This window comes from Zea mays, chromosome 6, assembly GCF_902167145.1.
Source record: "Zea mays cultivar B73 chromosome 6, Zm-B73-REFERENCE-NAM-5.0, whole genome shotgun sequence".
Lineage (NCBI taxonomy): Eukaryota > Viridiplantae > Streptophyta > Magnoliopsida > Poales > Poaceae > Zea > Zea mays.
The window spans coordinates 24,164,142-24,176,929 of NC_050101.1; the positions used below are offsets into that span (position 1 = coordinate 24,164,142).

Consider the following 12,788-nt stretch of genomic DNA (forward strand, 5'->3'; position numbering starts at 1 on the left):
TCAAAACATCCAGTGTTTCTATTTGGTAATGTTCTTCTCAGGAGCAACCAACGAAGAGGGACGGCTCGAGGAATCAGGAGCAGCATTCACATATGCCACTATGTCGTCAGGAACAACCACGTCGGGTCTCCTCATCAGGATCCGCCCCACGCGAATAGCTTTGTACATAGCTTTGTCGCGCTGGGCCCTCAGAGTAGCAGAAGTCTCTTCAGCAGCCTTGACAGCCAACCGAGCAGTTTCTAGCTCCTGAACGACTGATTTCTTGGAAGCACGCAGATCCTTGATGATAGTATCCTTGTTCGACACCACTTGCCTGAGGCGAATCATATCGTCCAAAGACTCTTGCAGCTTATAACGATGAGTATCCAAATCTTCCATGGTGAAGCGATGACTCCTCTCCAAGATGGTCAACGAGTTGCTGGCATCGCGATATAGCTTGTCAAGATTGTCGCGAGAAGTGGCCAGAACACGTTTTTCCTCCTGTAGACAAGAATCAGTTTCTCCAACGTCAAGCAAGCACTAAGAACACAACAGACAAAACCAAGTTAATCTTAATTCACTGGTCACCTTTTCAGAGTCGAGCTGAGCATGGAGAGTGGAGTTCAGCGTGTTAGCATCATTCAAAGAAGCAGAAACTCGGGCCAGTTCAGTCTGACCTTGAGAATATTTTTCTTCAAGATCAGAGTACCGCCGGGCCATATCTGTCAAGAAATAGTCAAGCAAGGGTGTTCAGTTAAAAAGCAGAATTAATCAAGTAGTCAAAGAAGAAACAAAGGGCACTAACCAGCATTTGCCATCTCCAAATCAGACACCCGCCGTTGAAGCAGCACTGGATTCCAATGTGCCAGAGATAGAGCCCTTTTCGGGACAGAAGCACCCTGCGACCTCAGCTGACCAACCATTTCATCAACCAATGCCTGACATTAAAAAACAAATGAGAGTAAGAACAATATCACACCCGGGGTACAGCCAGATCAGTAAAAACCAAGTTACCTGGAGGATGGAAAAGAACGAAGGAACTCCCAAGTCGTGGGAAGTAAATTGATGGCTCGATGAAGGATCACCAACCAGAACAACCCGCAATGCATCAGTGGGAACCAAGTCACTATCATCAGCAGAGGTCAAAACTCTGTCATCAGGAGCGCTGGCCTCTAAGGTGACTTCCTAACCCGAAGCTTGAGCTGCTGCCATGCAACCAGAATGCGGAGGAGAAGACCCTACGTGAACGTCCATGGAAGTGTGAGAGGAAGAATCGACTCGGACACCCTCGGGGGCTGGGTCATAGCTCGCACTACCCATCTGAGCTGGGTCATCCCCGGCAAGAGTAAGAACAATATCACACCCGGGGTAGAGCCAGATCAGTAAAAACCAAGTTACCTGGTGGTTGGAAAAGAACGAAGGAACTCCCAAGTCGTGGGAAGTTAATTGATGGCTCGATGAAGGATCACCAACCGGAACAACCCGCAATGCATCAATGGGGACCAAGTCAGTATCATCAGCAGAGGTCAAAACTCTGTCATTAGGAGCGCTGGCCTCTAAGGTGACTTCCTGACCCGAAGCTTGAGCTGCTGCCATGCAACCAGAATGCGGAGGAGAAGACCCTACGTGAACGTCCATGGAAGTGTGAGAGGAAGAACCGACTCGGACACCCTCAGGGGCTGGGTCATAGCTCGCACTACCCATCTGAGCCGGGTCATCCCCGACAACACCCTCGGGGGCTGGGTAAGCGCTAGCGCCATCCTTGAGGGCCAAGCTCTCCGTAACAGCCACCTCTAAGGCTGAAGGCCCTTCACCCACTTCCATGGGAGCAGAACAATCCAGACCAGCCTCCTGACCCTTAAGACCGCGCTCTAAGGTCGATGAGGCACGGGACGCTGCTCGAGATAACTACAGCCCGGCATCAGGCACATCAACACAAATATCCATCATTCCACCATCTGTCGACTCCGACAACAGATCTTCTGGGACCATGTCTTCAAGAGTGTGATCAAAGTTTGCTAGAGACAATTCTTGCAGACCAATGAGGGCAGATAAAGCTGGAGAAGGAACACCACTACTTTCCCCGCTGACTATGTAGCGTCGGCTGTTCTTACGAACTAGAGGGATTTCATCCTCCCCTTCCTCATCTTCATCAACAATGCAGACGGTACACCCATTGGGATCAGCTTCAGCCGGATCACACCCATTGGGTTCAGCATCATCTAGGTCACACCCATTGGGATCAGCATCAGTCGGGTCACACCCATTGGGGTCAGCTTCAGCAAAAACTGGCACGGGCACTTCCTCGGCAGCAGGAGCAGAAGGACCAGCATCCTGATCCAAGCTTGACACTCGGTGAAGACATCTCTTCTTTTTTCTAACCCTCAGCAGGAGAAGTTGGTTGATTGGCTCGGCGAGGACGCTTTGGGTGAACACTATCAGACCTCTAAATATCCAAAGCTTTGCCAGCCTCTGGGATGGGCGTTGCATCCAGTGTTTCAGCAGGGGCTACATCAGAGGAATCTTCAGCCAACATATCCAGCATGGCACTTATCTCAGCATCACTTGGATTCAAAGGTACCTCGAAATGAACCTGCCTCTCATCATCAGGGATTTCACCAAGTGAGGCAACCAAAGCACTAACCTCTTCGGGAGAGGGTCGCACTCTAAGGCCCAAACCGCTATCACTAGCAGGAGGATTCGACACAAAATTGGTAAAAGCCTTGGAAGGAGGCAGATTCCAGGCCGAGTATGCAACAGGAGCACCGATGTTCGACACCTTGCCTCTGAGTATCATCTCGAGCCGGCTGACCAAATCCACTGCAGGAATTCTTCTGTTGGTAACCCAGGTCGAATCAGCGAGGCCTCGATACAAATAAGCCGGGTAGGCTCTATCCTTTAATGGCTGAATGTTCTTGAAAACGAAATCGGCGACCACAGCTTCTGCAGTCAGACCACTCTCTTTCAACAGTCCAACCTTAGCAAGAAGAGCCCCTGCCTCAGCCACCTCCAGGTCTGTGGGGGACTCGGTCCAGCTCGGAGTACGAACATCTGGCTGTCTCCCTGACCATGGGGGGAGGGAATTCCCGTGGTTCTCCACGATAAACCACTCCAGGCACCATCCTTTGATGTTGTCCTTGAGTGGGATGTCGAGGTAGTCGGCCTTCCTCCCACGGCGCATCTCCAAACTTGCGCCCCCCACAAGCTGGTGCTGCCCTCCAGCCATCCTAGGCCAGCAGTGGTACAAGTACTTCCATAGGCCGAAGTGTGGCAGAATACCAAGGAAAGCTTCGCACAAGTGAACAAAAACGGAAATTTGCAGAATGGAATTGGGATTTAGGTGGGTCAGATTCAAGTGATAGAAGTCAAGGAGACCGCGGAAGAAAGGGGAAATGGGAAGAGCAAGGCCGCGAATGAGAAAAGGAACGTAAATGACGGATTCGTGGGTGTCTTCTGTCGGAAAAGTGACCCCACGGCAGATCTGCCAAGAACATAGCTCCTTTGGAGGAAGAACTCCGATGGATACGAGATAAAAAAGGTCAGATTCAAGGACAACAGACATGTGATGTAACACCCTAATATTCCACTGTTGGTATTTGAAAAAAAATCTTTCTATATTTTTTTTTAAAATAAGATAAGACCTTCTTAAAAAGAATATTACTAAGATATCCCTTTTAAACAACAAGGATGGTGAATGTTACCTAAATTATTTCTATTGGGGTTATATAAAACCGAGTCATTAAAGAAATAATGCTAAGGAGATTTTGCTTAGGTGTTTTATTATTGGGGCATATTTCTTTTTGCTAAAATAAAGGCAAGCTGAAATATTCAAACTTATGCATCATGCTGAATTTATGATTGTGCATCCAGTTTAAATTTGAAACCTCAAATCAGATCTTAGTTTGAAATATTCAAAATAAAAAAAAAGATAATGAGAAAATGACTAACTGAACTAACTACATAGGCCGACACACACTACCAGCCATGCACGTCAAGTGCCATGCATAATGTTATTTTTTTTATTTTCTTCTCTTTTCACTATTTCTTTATTCCTTCCATCGGACGCTGTGTAATTGTGATATCAGGTGTGCTATCATCCACTCTCATCCCCTGCACGCTGACATGAGGACCGCATGGAATAAAAAAAACGAGCCTCACCATACGCTGTGGCCGGGTCGCTGATCCGTGGGACTGCAGTGCCAGTGTCAGCTATCACCGCACGTAATGCATTTTACTGAGATTGCCGCATGGGCCCGCGTGTAAGAATCCTCAACCTTGGGACAAAACAAACTCGACCACTTTCCTCGCATGGCCATCGGGACGGACTCTGAACCCGGCCTTCGTCCCCGCGTGAAAAGCGCCACAGCGGGCGGATCGCAACCACCCGCGCGGATTTCCCAGCTGAGCGTTAGCCGACCCCCCCTTGGGCGCTTGGGTTATAAGCTTCAAGTTGCCATCATCTCCAGCCCTAGTCTCAAGAATTCGCAGCGCGCTGGGGTTTTCCTTCATTCATAGCCGCCGGTAGGAGAGAGAGAGATAGAATCGTCACCATGCGGATCTTCTTCGAGCGCTGATTGCTCGGGTTCGGGTGGGGGATCTGTGGTGTTCATCGGTGCTCACCAGGGTGGAGCTCGCGAGGTGCCGCCATTGCCGCTGATTTCGCCAATGCTGCAGCACGCAACCACCGCCGTCGGGGCCTCGCAAGCGGGCCTAGGACTATCCCCAGCACAACCAAGGTTTGGGCATGGCTTCCTGGGCGGGAAAATCGACCAATCCACTCTAATTTCTCGACGGCACCGGATCGCCGCCGCAACTACAACCATCACCGTGGGCCGACCTCGTCTCAACCTCGTCGCTGGTGAGTCGCCCTTCAGCAGTCTCATCAGGAGCGTAGCAACACATAGCGCCAACTTAATTGGTGTTTCGGTCGCCGGGGAATCGTGTGCGGGCCGCGCGCTGGCCATGGCGCCGCCACACTGGCGCTTAAACGCGGCTGGGCGCCACCACAGCTCGGGTTGGAGAAGGGTGGGTCGATCTTGACCGTGGGATTTCGATCGTGGGGCCAAAGATAGATGCAGTAGATGGCGGCTAGGAAATCTGATCTGGGCCACTAATCTGTTAACAGACGGATCCTGTTGGATCTCATTTCATAAAAATCGTGACCATAGGATTAGGATCTTACGGCTGTAGGACTGTACTGGTTCAGAAGGACTTGATTTAATCTCATGAGTCCAACTATGATCCAACGGTCCAGGATGGCCCGTACCCCCTTCGGCCTGGCCGTCTTCCAAATGAGCCCCTCACCTTATGCAAAATCAACCCGCCATCCTGTGCGGAGTTCTCTGTGTCTGGGGGATTTTACATGTTAGCCCCCGAGTTTTCGGAAAATAGTGGCCGCCGTCCAGAGTCTGGGAATTTCAGGAAATAAAATCTAAAATGATTTTCAGGTTAAAAATAAATATGATAAACTTAGAAAATTCATAACTTGATGAATTTAGCTCCAAATTGATTCACTCCAGTGGCATTAATTTTGTTTAAGTATTGTTTATTACCTAGTACCTTTGTCTAACCATGAAACTTGATTTAAAATTATTCACATGAATAACTCTATTCTAGGTATTAAATAACTTCAGAAATTCCTAACTTAATAACCGTAGCTCCGAATTTAGTGGTTCTTGTTTCTACGATCTCATAGCGACGCGTAGATTATTATTACATAGTTTATTCTTATGTTTGGTGTGATGTTAATTTTGCATATACCATGTTTGTCTGTATTGCTACGTTTAGCAGTGAGGACACGTGTCATCTGAAGATCATCCTGGTACCTGGAATCTCAAGTCCCAGGCAAGTTGTGCCCTTGATCACTTCTTTTACCCACTCATGTTCTAATTAATCATAATGATCTGCATAGGTTAATTTTGATGGGACCCAATGGGTCACCCTAGTTTGTTTATCCTGAATACCTTGTTTACCCCTGAATCACTTGGGTAGTTCTGCTACTGCTTTATATGGTTTTGGGTTAATATTTCATTATATCTATGTTCCAATTATGTTGTTATTTCATTTATGCTCATGACAAGATCATTAAATGTTAATTGGAACATAGAGCTTAACTTGAGAAACACGTGCCACCACAAGGGTTTAATGGGACGCCCTTGGCTGATTAATTAGGAAAGCTAGTGGAAGACTACCTTACCCGAAAGGGGCAAGGGCAGTAGGGGAGTGGTCAGTGTAGGGAGGCCCTCGGGAGGATTTTGCTGCGATGGCGGTCCTGCAAGGGATTCCTGCATTGGAGCTTCCTATAAACTGTAGCGGGTTTTCTGAAGCTAGTGAAACTTTGTAAAGGCCTCGTAGTGTTACCCTGCCTCGCCTCCTCGGTAGAGGTGTATGGGAAGTCGCGATCCCTTGGCAGATGGGTAACATGACTTGTGGGTAAAGGGTACCACCTCTGCAGAGTGTAAAACTGGTATACTAGCCGAGCTCACGGTCAGGAGCAGCTCAGGACTCTCTGATGATTAAATTATGGAACTAAATTCAATTTGTCATATGCATTGCATCGCAGGTGATGTTGTTACTTTTGTTCTACTATTTAATTGGGTTGGTATTTACTTATACTTAGTAATTGCTAATAAAATTTTGAGCAACTTTAAAAGCAATGCTCAGCTCTAACCATCCTCTTTGATAAGCCTTACACTTCACGTGAGCTCCCACCTTTGGCGAGTTCATGCACATTATTCCCCACAACTTGTTGAGCGATGAACGTATGTGAGCTCACTCTTGCTGTCTCACACCCCCCCACAGGTCAAGAACAGGTACCGCAGGTGTGGCGGAACCGCCCGAATTATTCCATCTTAAGTGCCTAAGTCCACCTTAGAGGCTAGACCACACTTAAGTAGGAATAAAATGTCAGTCCCTCGGATCTAGTCCGATAAAGCCACTTACCAGGATCGAATACCACTAGCTCACTCGAAGGTGAGGCACAGAGAAATACAATAAAGCATAATACCACAAATTTAATAAGTATCATTAGTGATTACATTATCGGAGTTTCAGAAATAATAATCATAAATTTTAATGCAGCGGAAATAACTAACGGAGAAAACCGAGTAACATGGCGAAGCCTGGCCACGCTACTCCTCCTGGTCCTCTCCTGCGGAAGTAGTAACCCACTCGACCGTCTATCCCGGTGGCAGGGATGGAGGTCAAGTCACACCAGCAACCAATCACCCTAAGGGGTACCTGCAAAAATTGTGCCACAAGCAAGGCTGAGTATACTAATACTCAGCTAGACTTACCCGGTGTGAGGAGTCTACTCCTCTACCTCTAGACATGCAGCTGTTTGGCTGAGGGGTTTGGTTTGCCAAAAGCACTAGCTGAGTCTAAAATCAAGTTTTAGCTTTTCAAGTTTTAGTATGATCCTCTTTACTAGATGTGTACCTAGCTAGTCATACATGGTGTCAAACATTTTATCAATCAACATCTTTTGCCAGTCACCTCATTTCCACTTATTACTCAATGTAGCAGCATGGATCAAGCAGTCTCATTAGCTGCGAGAAGCAGACGATTCGAATCGAGTTTTTAAACCTTGCAAGGTAAACCTAAACACACGACATGCAGGGGCACTCCGTCCCCACACATATCAACCGTCCCCATCGATTCCCTGGCAACAGAAAGGGGCTCACCGCCTTGGCGTACAATGCCTCACTGACCCCGACTGGCCGTCGTGCAGTGACCGCACTTGTACCACCATAACCGGAATGGGAGACCTCGTCTCAGGTCGCGTGAGGAGGGCAATCTGCGGGCAGGTTCACTCAGGTACTAGGCTTACCGATTTACCATATTTCTCGGTATGTGTTTAGTACGTTCAAACACTTGACTCACGGTACCACACCTTAATCCTTATTCAAATTTCATCTCGTAGACAACGCATCCCCATGGACCGTTGTCCACAGACCACCATCATTATGATATCAAAATGGATACAACCAATTCCTGACCTCGCGCGAGTGCTAGAAAAATCACTCGACTTCTACCGAGATCCCTATTTAGTAAAGCAGCTACTCGACCTAGCATACTAGTATCCATCTCAAAGGGAATCCTGAGTTCATGCAACTAGGGTTTCAGTCAACTCCTACACTTAAGTGTACAGTACAAGCCTACAACATTAAGTGCAGTAAAATAGCATATATAACGGTTATGCATAAAACCGGGGCTTGCCTTTATTTTGACACTTAGATAGTGTTTGCTGGGGTGGGTACTCGCTTGGCGAGCATCCAGTGGTTAAGTCCATCCTTCCTTGGGTCGTCCACCAACGCCATCCTGTGGTTGGCACCATATCACGTGCACGATCACCATCTCTCGGTCCTAAATGAGATGCAAGATGCATATGTATGAATATAATGAAAAGTTATCACAAGATATACAATACACGGTAGCGAACTAAACACCAAGTAGTAAGACACCGCAACGACTATACACAAGCGCTAGCTATTCGTACGTTATCAGCGTTCATCATTAACACCATTAACAAGACGACCATATCTTATTTATTTACGCAACACAAATACGATATCACAGGTACACGCATTTATTTAATTGCTACGACTTTGCATTAGTTCTATTGATCACACAAAAGCATCACAAACAAGTTTAACAGAGGACCGATGCATCCAAGTCGACGGACTCATCTATCACAATCAACTACAGCAAGCAAGCACATTAATCATGGAACACATGTTAACTTAAGTTTAGTCATCACAAGTCTATATCCGTTAAGCGCTAACTAAGCATTTTTAGCCAAAATGGTGAACTAAACATTCATTTGAGCACGTGCAGATTTTTAGGACAGCAGCACAGCAGTTACTTGTTTTAATCATAACTTTTCAAATATTAATCCAAAAATAGTAAACTATGACTTTCTGGAAAGTTTAGAAAGTGCTCTACAATTTTGGTATTTTCATCACAACATGATTCAACACTTAGCAAAGTCGAATTGTGCAAACACAGCAGCTCTGTCCAGATTTGGACAGATTCAGGCTTGCAACTTCAAAAATTTACAACTGAAGATTCAGACATCCAAACAAAGTGATCCTAGACTTTCTGGAAAGAGAATGAAATTGTCCACATATCATTTATAATCATCTCAAGGTGATTAAGTATTTAACTAAGGATAAAAGGCACTAGAAGGCTTTGCTGTCCAGAATTGGACAGATTCAGTCTTCAGACTTCAAACATCCATAACTTAATCTTCAGATCACCAAAAATAGTGATCCAAGACTTTTTGGAAAGCTTAGAAAAAGTACTACACAACTTTTATAATCACCAAGGGGTGATTCCATGTTGAACTGAATCAACAATTCAGTTTTCGAAATCTGTTCTGTCAGTGGACAGAACACAACAAGCAGTTTGTAAAATTCATAACTCTTAAACTATCAGGCCTGTGGTTATGAAATTTTAACACAAGCAAGATAAGAAAAGCCTCTACAACTTTCTTATAATCGACAAGGACTGATTCTAAAATTACATTAGGCAAACAATGCAGTTTCTGAAATCTGTACAGAATTTGGACAGATTCAGTCACTGAATTTGTAAAAATCATAACTCCTAAACGATCAGACTTATGCCTGTCAAATTTTAACACCAGCAATATAATAAAGTTATCTACCACTTTTTTATAGCACATATCTACAGAAAATACAATTTAGTTCATCAAACATACATCACAACTAAAACAGTGCGTGCAGCCCAAAACATCAATCAATAAATTTCAGCTCCTATACAATTCAAAAATTGCCATGTTCTAGATACTTAAATCATTCTAACACTTTGTCATTTGTTAGAGTTAACATAACCAAGGGAGAACTAACAAGTAGACTTACTAAACTTTTATTCGTGTCCTTTCGAACACTAGAAGTACCATACTTAATTAACAACGCATTCTCTACGATCATAAATATCGAAACGCTTTTCACCCAACAATTTACATTTTTAATTTAGATATCACATGAGCACTACTACTTTTCATCCGCGACCACAATCATACGCATTTAGACCACAACAAGCAATTTATCGTGATTACGCGCTTAACCAAGTCATCTAACAAGTCGGCTAACTAGAGCAACGGCATAGCCCGCTATACATCCTACACGTCGGCTTGCCTCTTATCATCGCAATCCGAAACAACACATATATATCAAACACTTAACGAAATCGACTCCTATTTAACATGAGTTGGCTAATCACAGTAGAAGACTTAGCGAACCATTTAGACATTGCAACTCAAAACATGGGTGAGAGTAGGTTAATTAATGTTTCTTAACCTTTTCTCAACTTAAATTGGACAACACACAAGTCACTTAAAACACCATATTTTAGGAGGTCTAACATAGAGACATTAAAACATGGCATAAAACTCCATAAGACTTACACCGGCTACTGAAGACCTAAAGCACTTATGGGCATATGTTATCTGACCGTTCTTCAATTTTAGCAAGGATTGACTCATGAACGCTACTTGCCTCCAATAGTTATTGGACTGCGATAACACTCGTATAAGACCTCTAATCGACCAACAAGACATTTATTTATCCAAAGGGGCATGGAATGCAATATTTGACAAGGCAAGGCATCGACCCGCCATACCATAGAAAGCATGACGACACCGACAGGTGCTATCAACTAATCGTTTTTTTAAAAATATTAAACTTACTTCTCGCTTTACCACTACACCACCCTTTAGTCACGTGACCATCGGGAGAGTCCTTCACACGATTATACACTAGCAACCTAAACGTCGGGTCACACAATACATACATATTTCTTTGTTGCGAGTATAACCATATTACGGCATATACCCGCGCACCTCAATTAAATATCTCACGCCACCACTACTATAATACACTACGGCACACACACACATACGTGTACTAATTCAATCCTCACATCACCTATATTTCCAAACTTACTCATCACATAAAACAAGCACGACACGCGTGTTTACCAAAACGTGAATGCGACCTTGCCACGGCATATAATCCAAACATTTTATGCCCACATCTAATCAAACACCACTATACACCACATCGACCCAAAACGTAATTAGACAAACTACAAATCGCACACCTCAACACCCGCTTATTCTTTAACCGCAAATGCGATCCTACTAACGTGTATTGCCGAAACATATTACACACATCCACATATATACATGCATTGTCCGACATCAACCAAAGCATATGTATTATAAACTATAAATCAATCAACCTGAACGAGTCGGGACTAGATGCATGGGTTGTCCACATGGCTTGGCATTTCGTCGAACGGGCAAGGCGCGAAGCGCGGCGTCGACCACTAGCTGCGATTAGACACACGCAACAGTTCAACATTTTTCCGAGCACAAAAATATGATAATAGCAAGGGCAGCGGGGTGTTTCTCACCACGGTTTTCGACGGTGTCACGGATGGGGCTGCGCAGCGAGCACAAGAGCAATGTCACGCGATGAGGGGAGAGGCTGCTCGCCATGGACGACGGTGGCTCGCTGCGGCTGCTGTTTTGTGGGGCAGAGGGGAGGAGCAGGGGCCTAGGCGGCATTGCTCCTGCTGCTTTCCATGGAAAAAAAATATGCAGGGCGCAGGGGACAGCAGGGGGAATCGGCTGGGTGAAAAAAAACAGACAGGGCGCTGCAGGGAGATGGGAGCGGCTGGAGGTTGAAGACAACGGATAAGCGCTGCTCGCAGGGGGAAATGCCATGGGAGATGACTGAAAAAAAAATCTGGGCGCCATTGTTGGGCTTGGCAGCCAAGGGAGATGAGAAAGCAGAAAGGGGCTTCGGCTTCCATGGGGAAGAAGGGGGAGAAGGAAGGGGAGCTGGCTGGTGGAGAGGGGAGAGCTCGGCTCCATGCAGATGTGGAGCAGTGGCAGGGGGCGTCCATGGCTGCTGGCTGAGCAGAGGCGCCACGCCATGGAAGACAGCGAGCTCGCTGCTGCTGTGGAGTCCTTGCTGCAGGAATTTCTGGGCACCATGGGAGGAAGAGGTGGACGAGCTGCTGCTCGCCGTGGAGCAGGGAGAACAGCGAGCTCGGCCAGGCAGCAAGAGGAGAGAGCTCGCGGGGAGGGGCTGCGCTCCCTGCTGCAGCCGTGGGAGAGGAGGGGAGGACGCCATGGAGGGGAGCTCGCAGAGCCGCTGCTCGGCTGGGAAGAAGACAGGGAGAGGGGTTGTGGCGGCTGGAAAAAAATGGAGGGTGGGAATGTAAAATTTCCAAGTGAGCACCCATATTTATAGAAGATGGCTAGGGTTAGGGTTTTCTTAGTGGGCCAAATAGGCTGGGTTGGGCTGGCCCAAACATGTTATCGGGCTGCGCTAATTTATTTTCCGGAATAAAAATGCTCTCGCGGAATTCGTCGCTACGGAAAAACAGAGCGAAAAGAGTTCGGACGAATGGATGACTGAGCGATTAATTTCGGCCGAGAGTCTGATTTGAATTCGCTCAAAAATAATTTCCCTAAGCATGATCCGAAAATAAATTGCCTTGGAATACGACCGGCTTTCGAATTTATGATTGAAAGAGAGAAACCGTGACATTTAAAAATCGTCACCGATGTTGATTTTTGAATTCGGATCCAACACAGAGGTATGAGTCGAGTCGGATAAGAATTAATTAGAGGGCGACGTACTGAGTATCCCATTGGAGAATACGGACCCGGATAAATTAGTCGAACATAGGTCGAAGTTCAGGAATTTAGAGGCTCAGATCGGATAACAGTCGTCGAGAGTTTGATTTAAAGAGCTTCAGATGAGATTTATAATTCG

The 12,788-nt window shown here is 45.9% G+C and overlaps 1 protein-coding gene across 1 annotated transcript; it reads right to left on the reverse strand.

Annotated features, from left to right (window-relative positions):
• Window positions 1-8,225: 8,225 nt before the first annotated feature.
• LOC103629131 (period circadian protein homolog 2) lies at window positions 8,226-12,200 on the reverse strand. Its single transcript, XM_008650324.3, has 3 exons — window positions 11,416-12,200; window positions 11,242-11,332; window positions 8,226-8,343 (listed from the first exon to the last, which is right to left on the reverse strand). Exons 1-3 carry the CDS (start codon window positions 11,999-12,001, stop codon window positions 8,328-8,330), a joined length of 693 nt encoding a protein of 230 aa, XP_008648546.1. The 5' UTR covers window positions 12,002-12,200; the 3' UTR covers window positions 8,226-8,327.
• Window positions 12,201-12,788: the final 588 nt, after the last annotated feature.

Excerpts from the sequence above, each read along its gene's own strand:
- LOC103629131 (XM_008650324.3), bottom strand. The coding sequence starts at position 12,001 with ATGGTGCCCAGAAATTCCTGCAGCAAGGACTCCACAGCAGCAGCGAGC. Across the intron at positions 11,333-11,415 it reads TGACACCGTCGAAAACCGTG|CTAGTGGTCGACGCCGCGCT; the intron begins GTGAGAAACACC and ends GTCTAATCGCAG.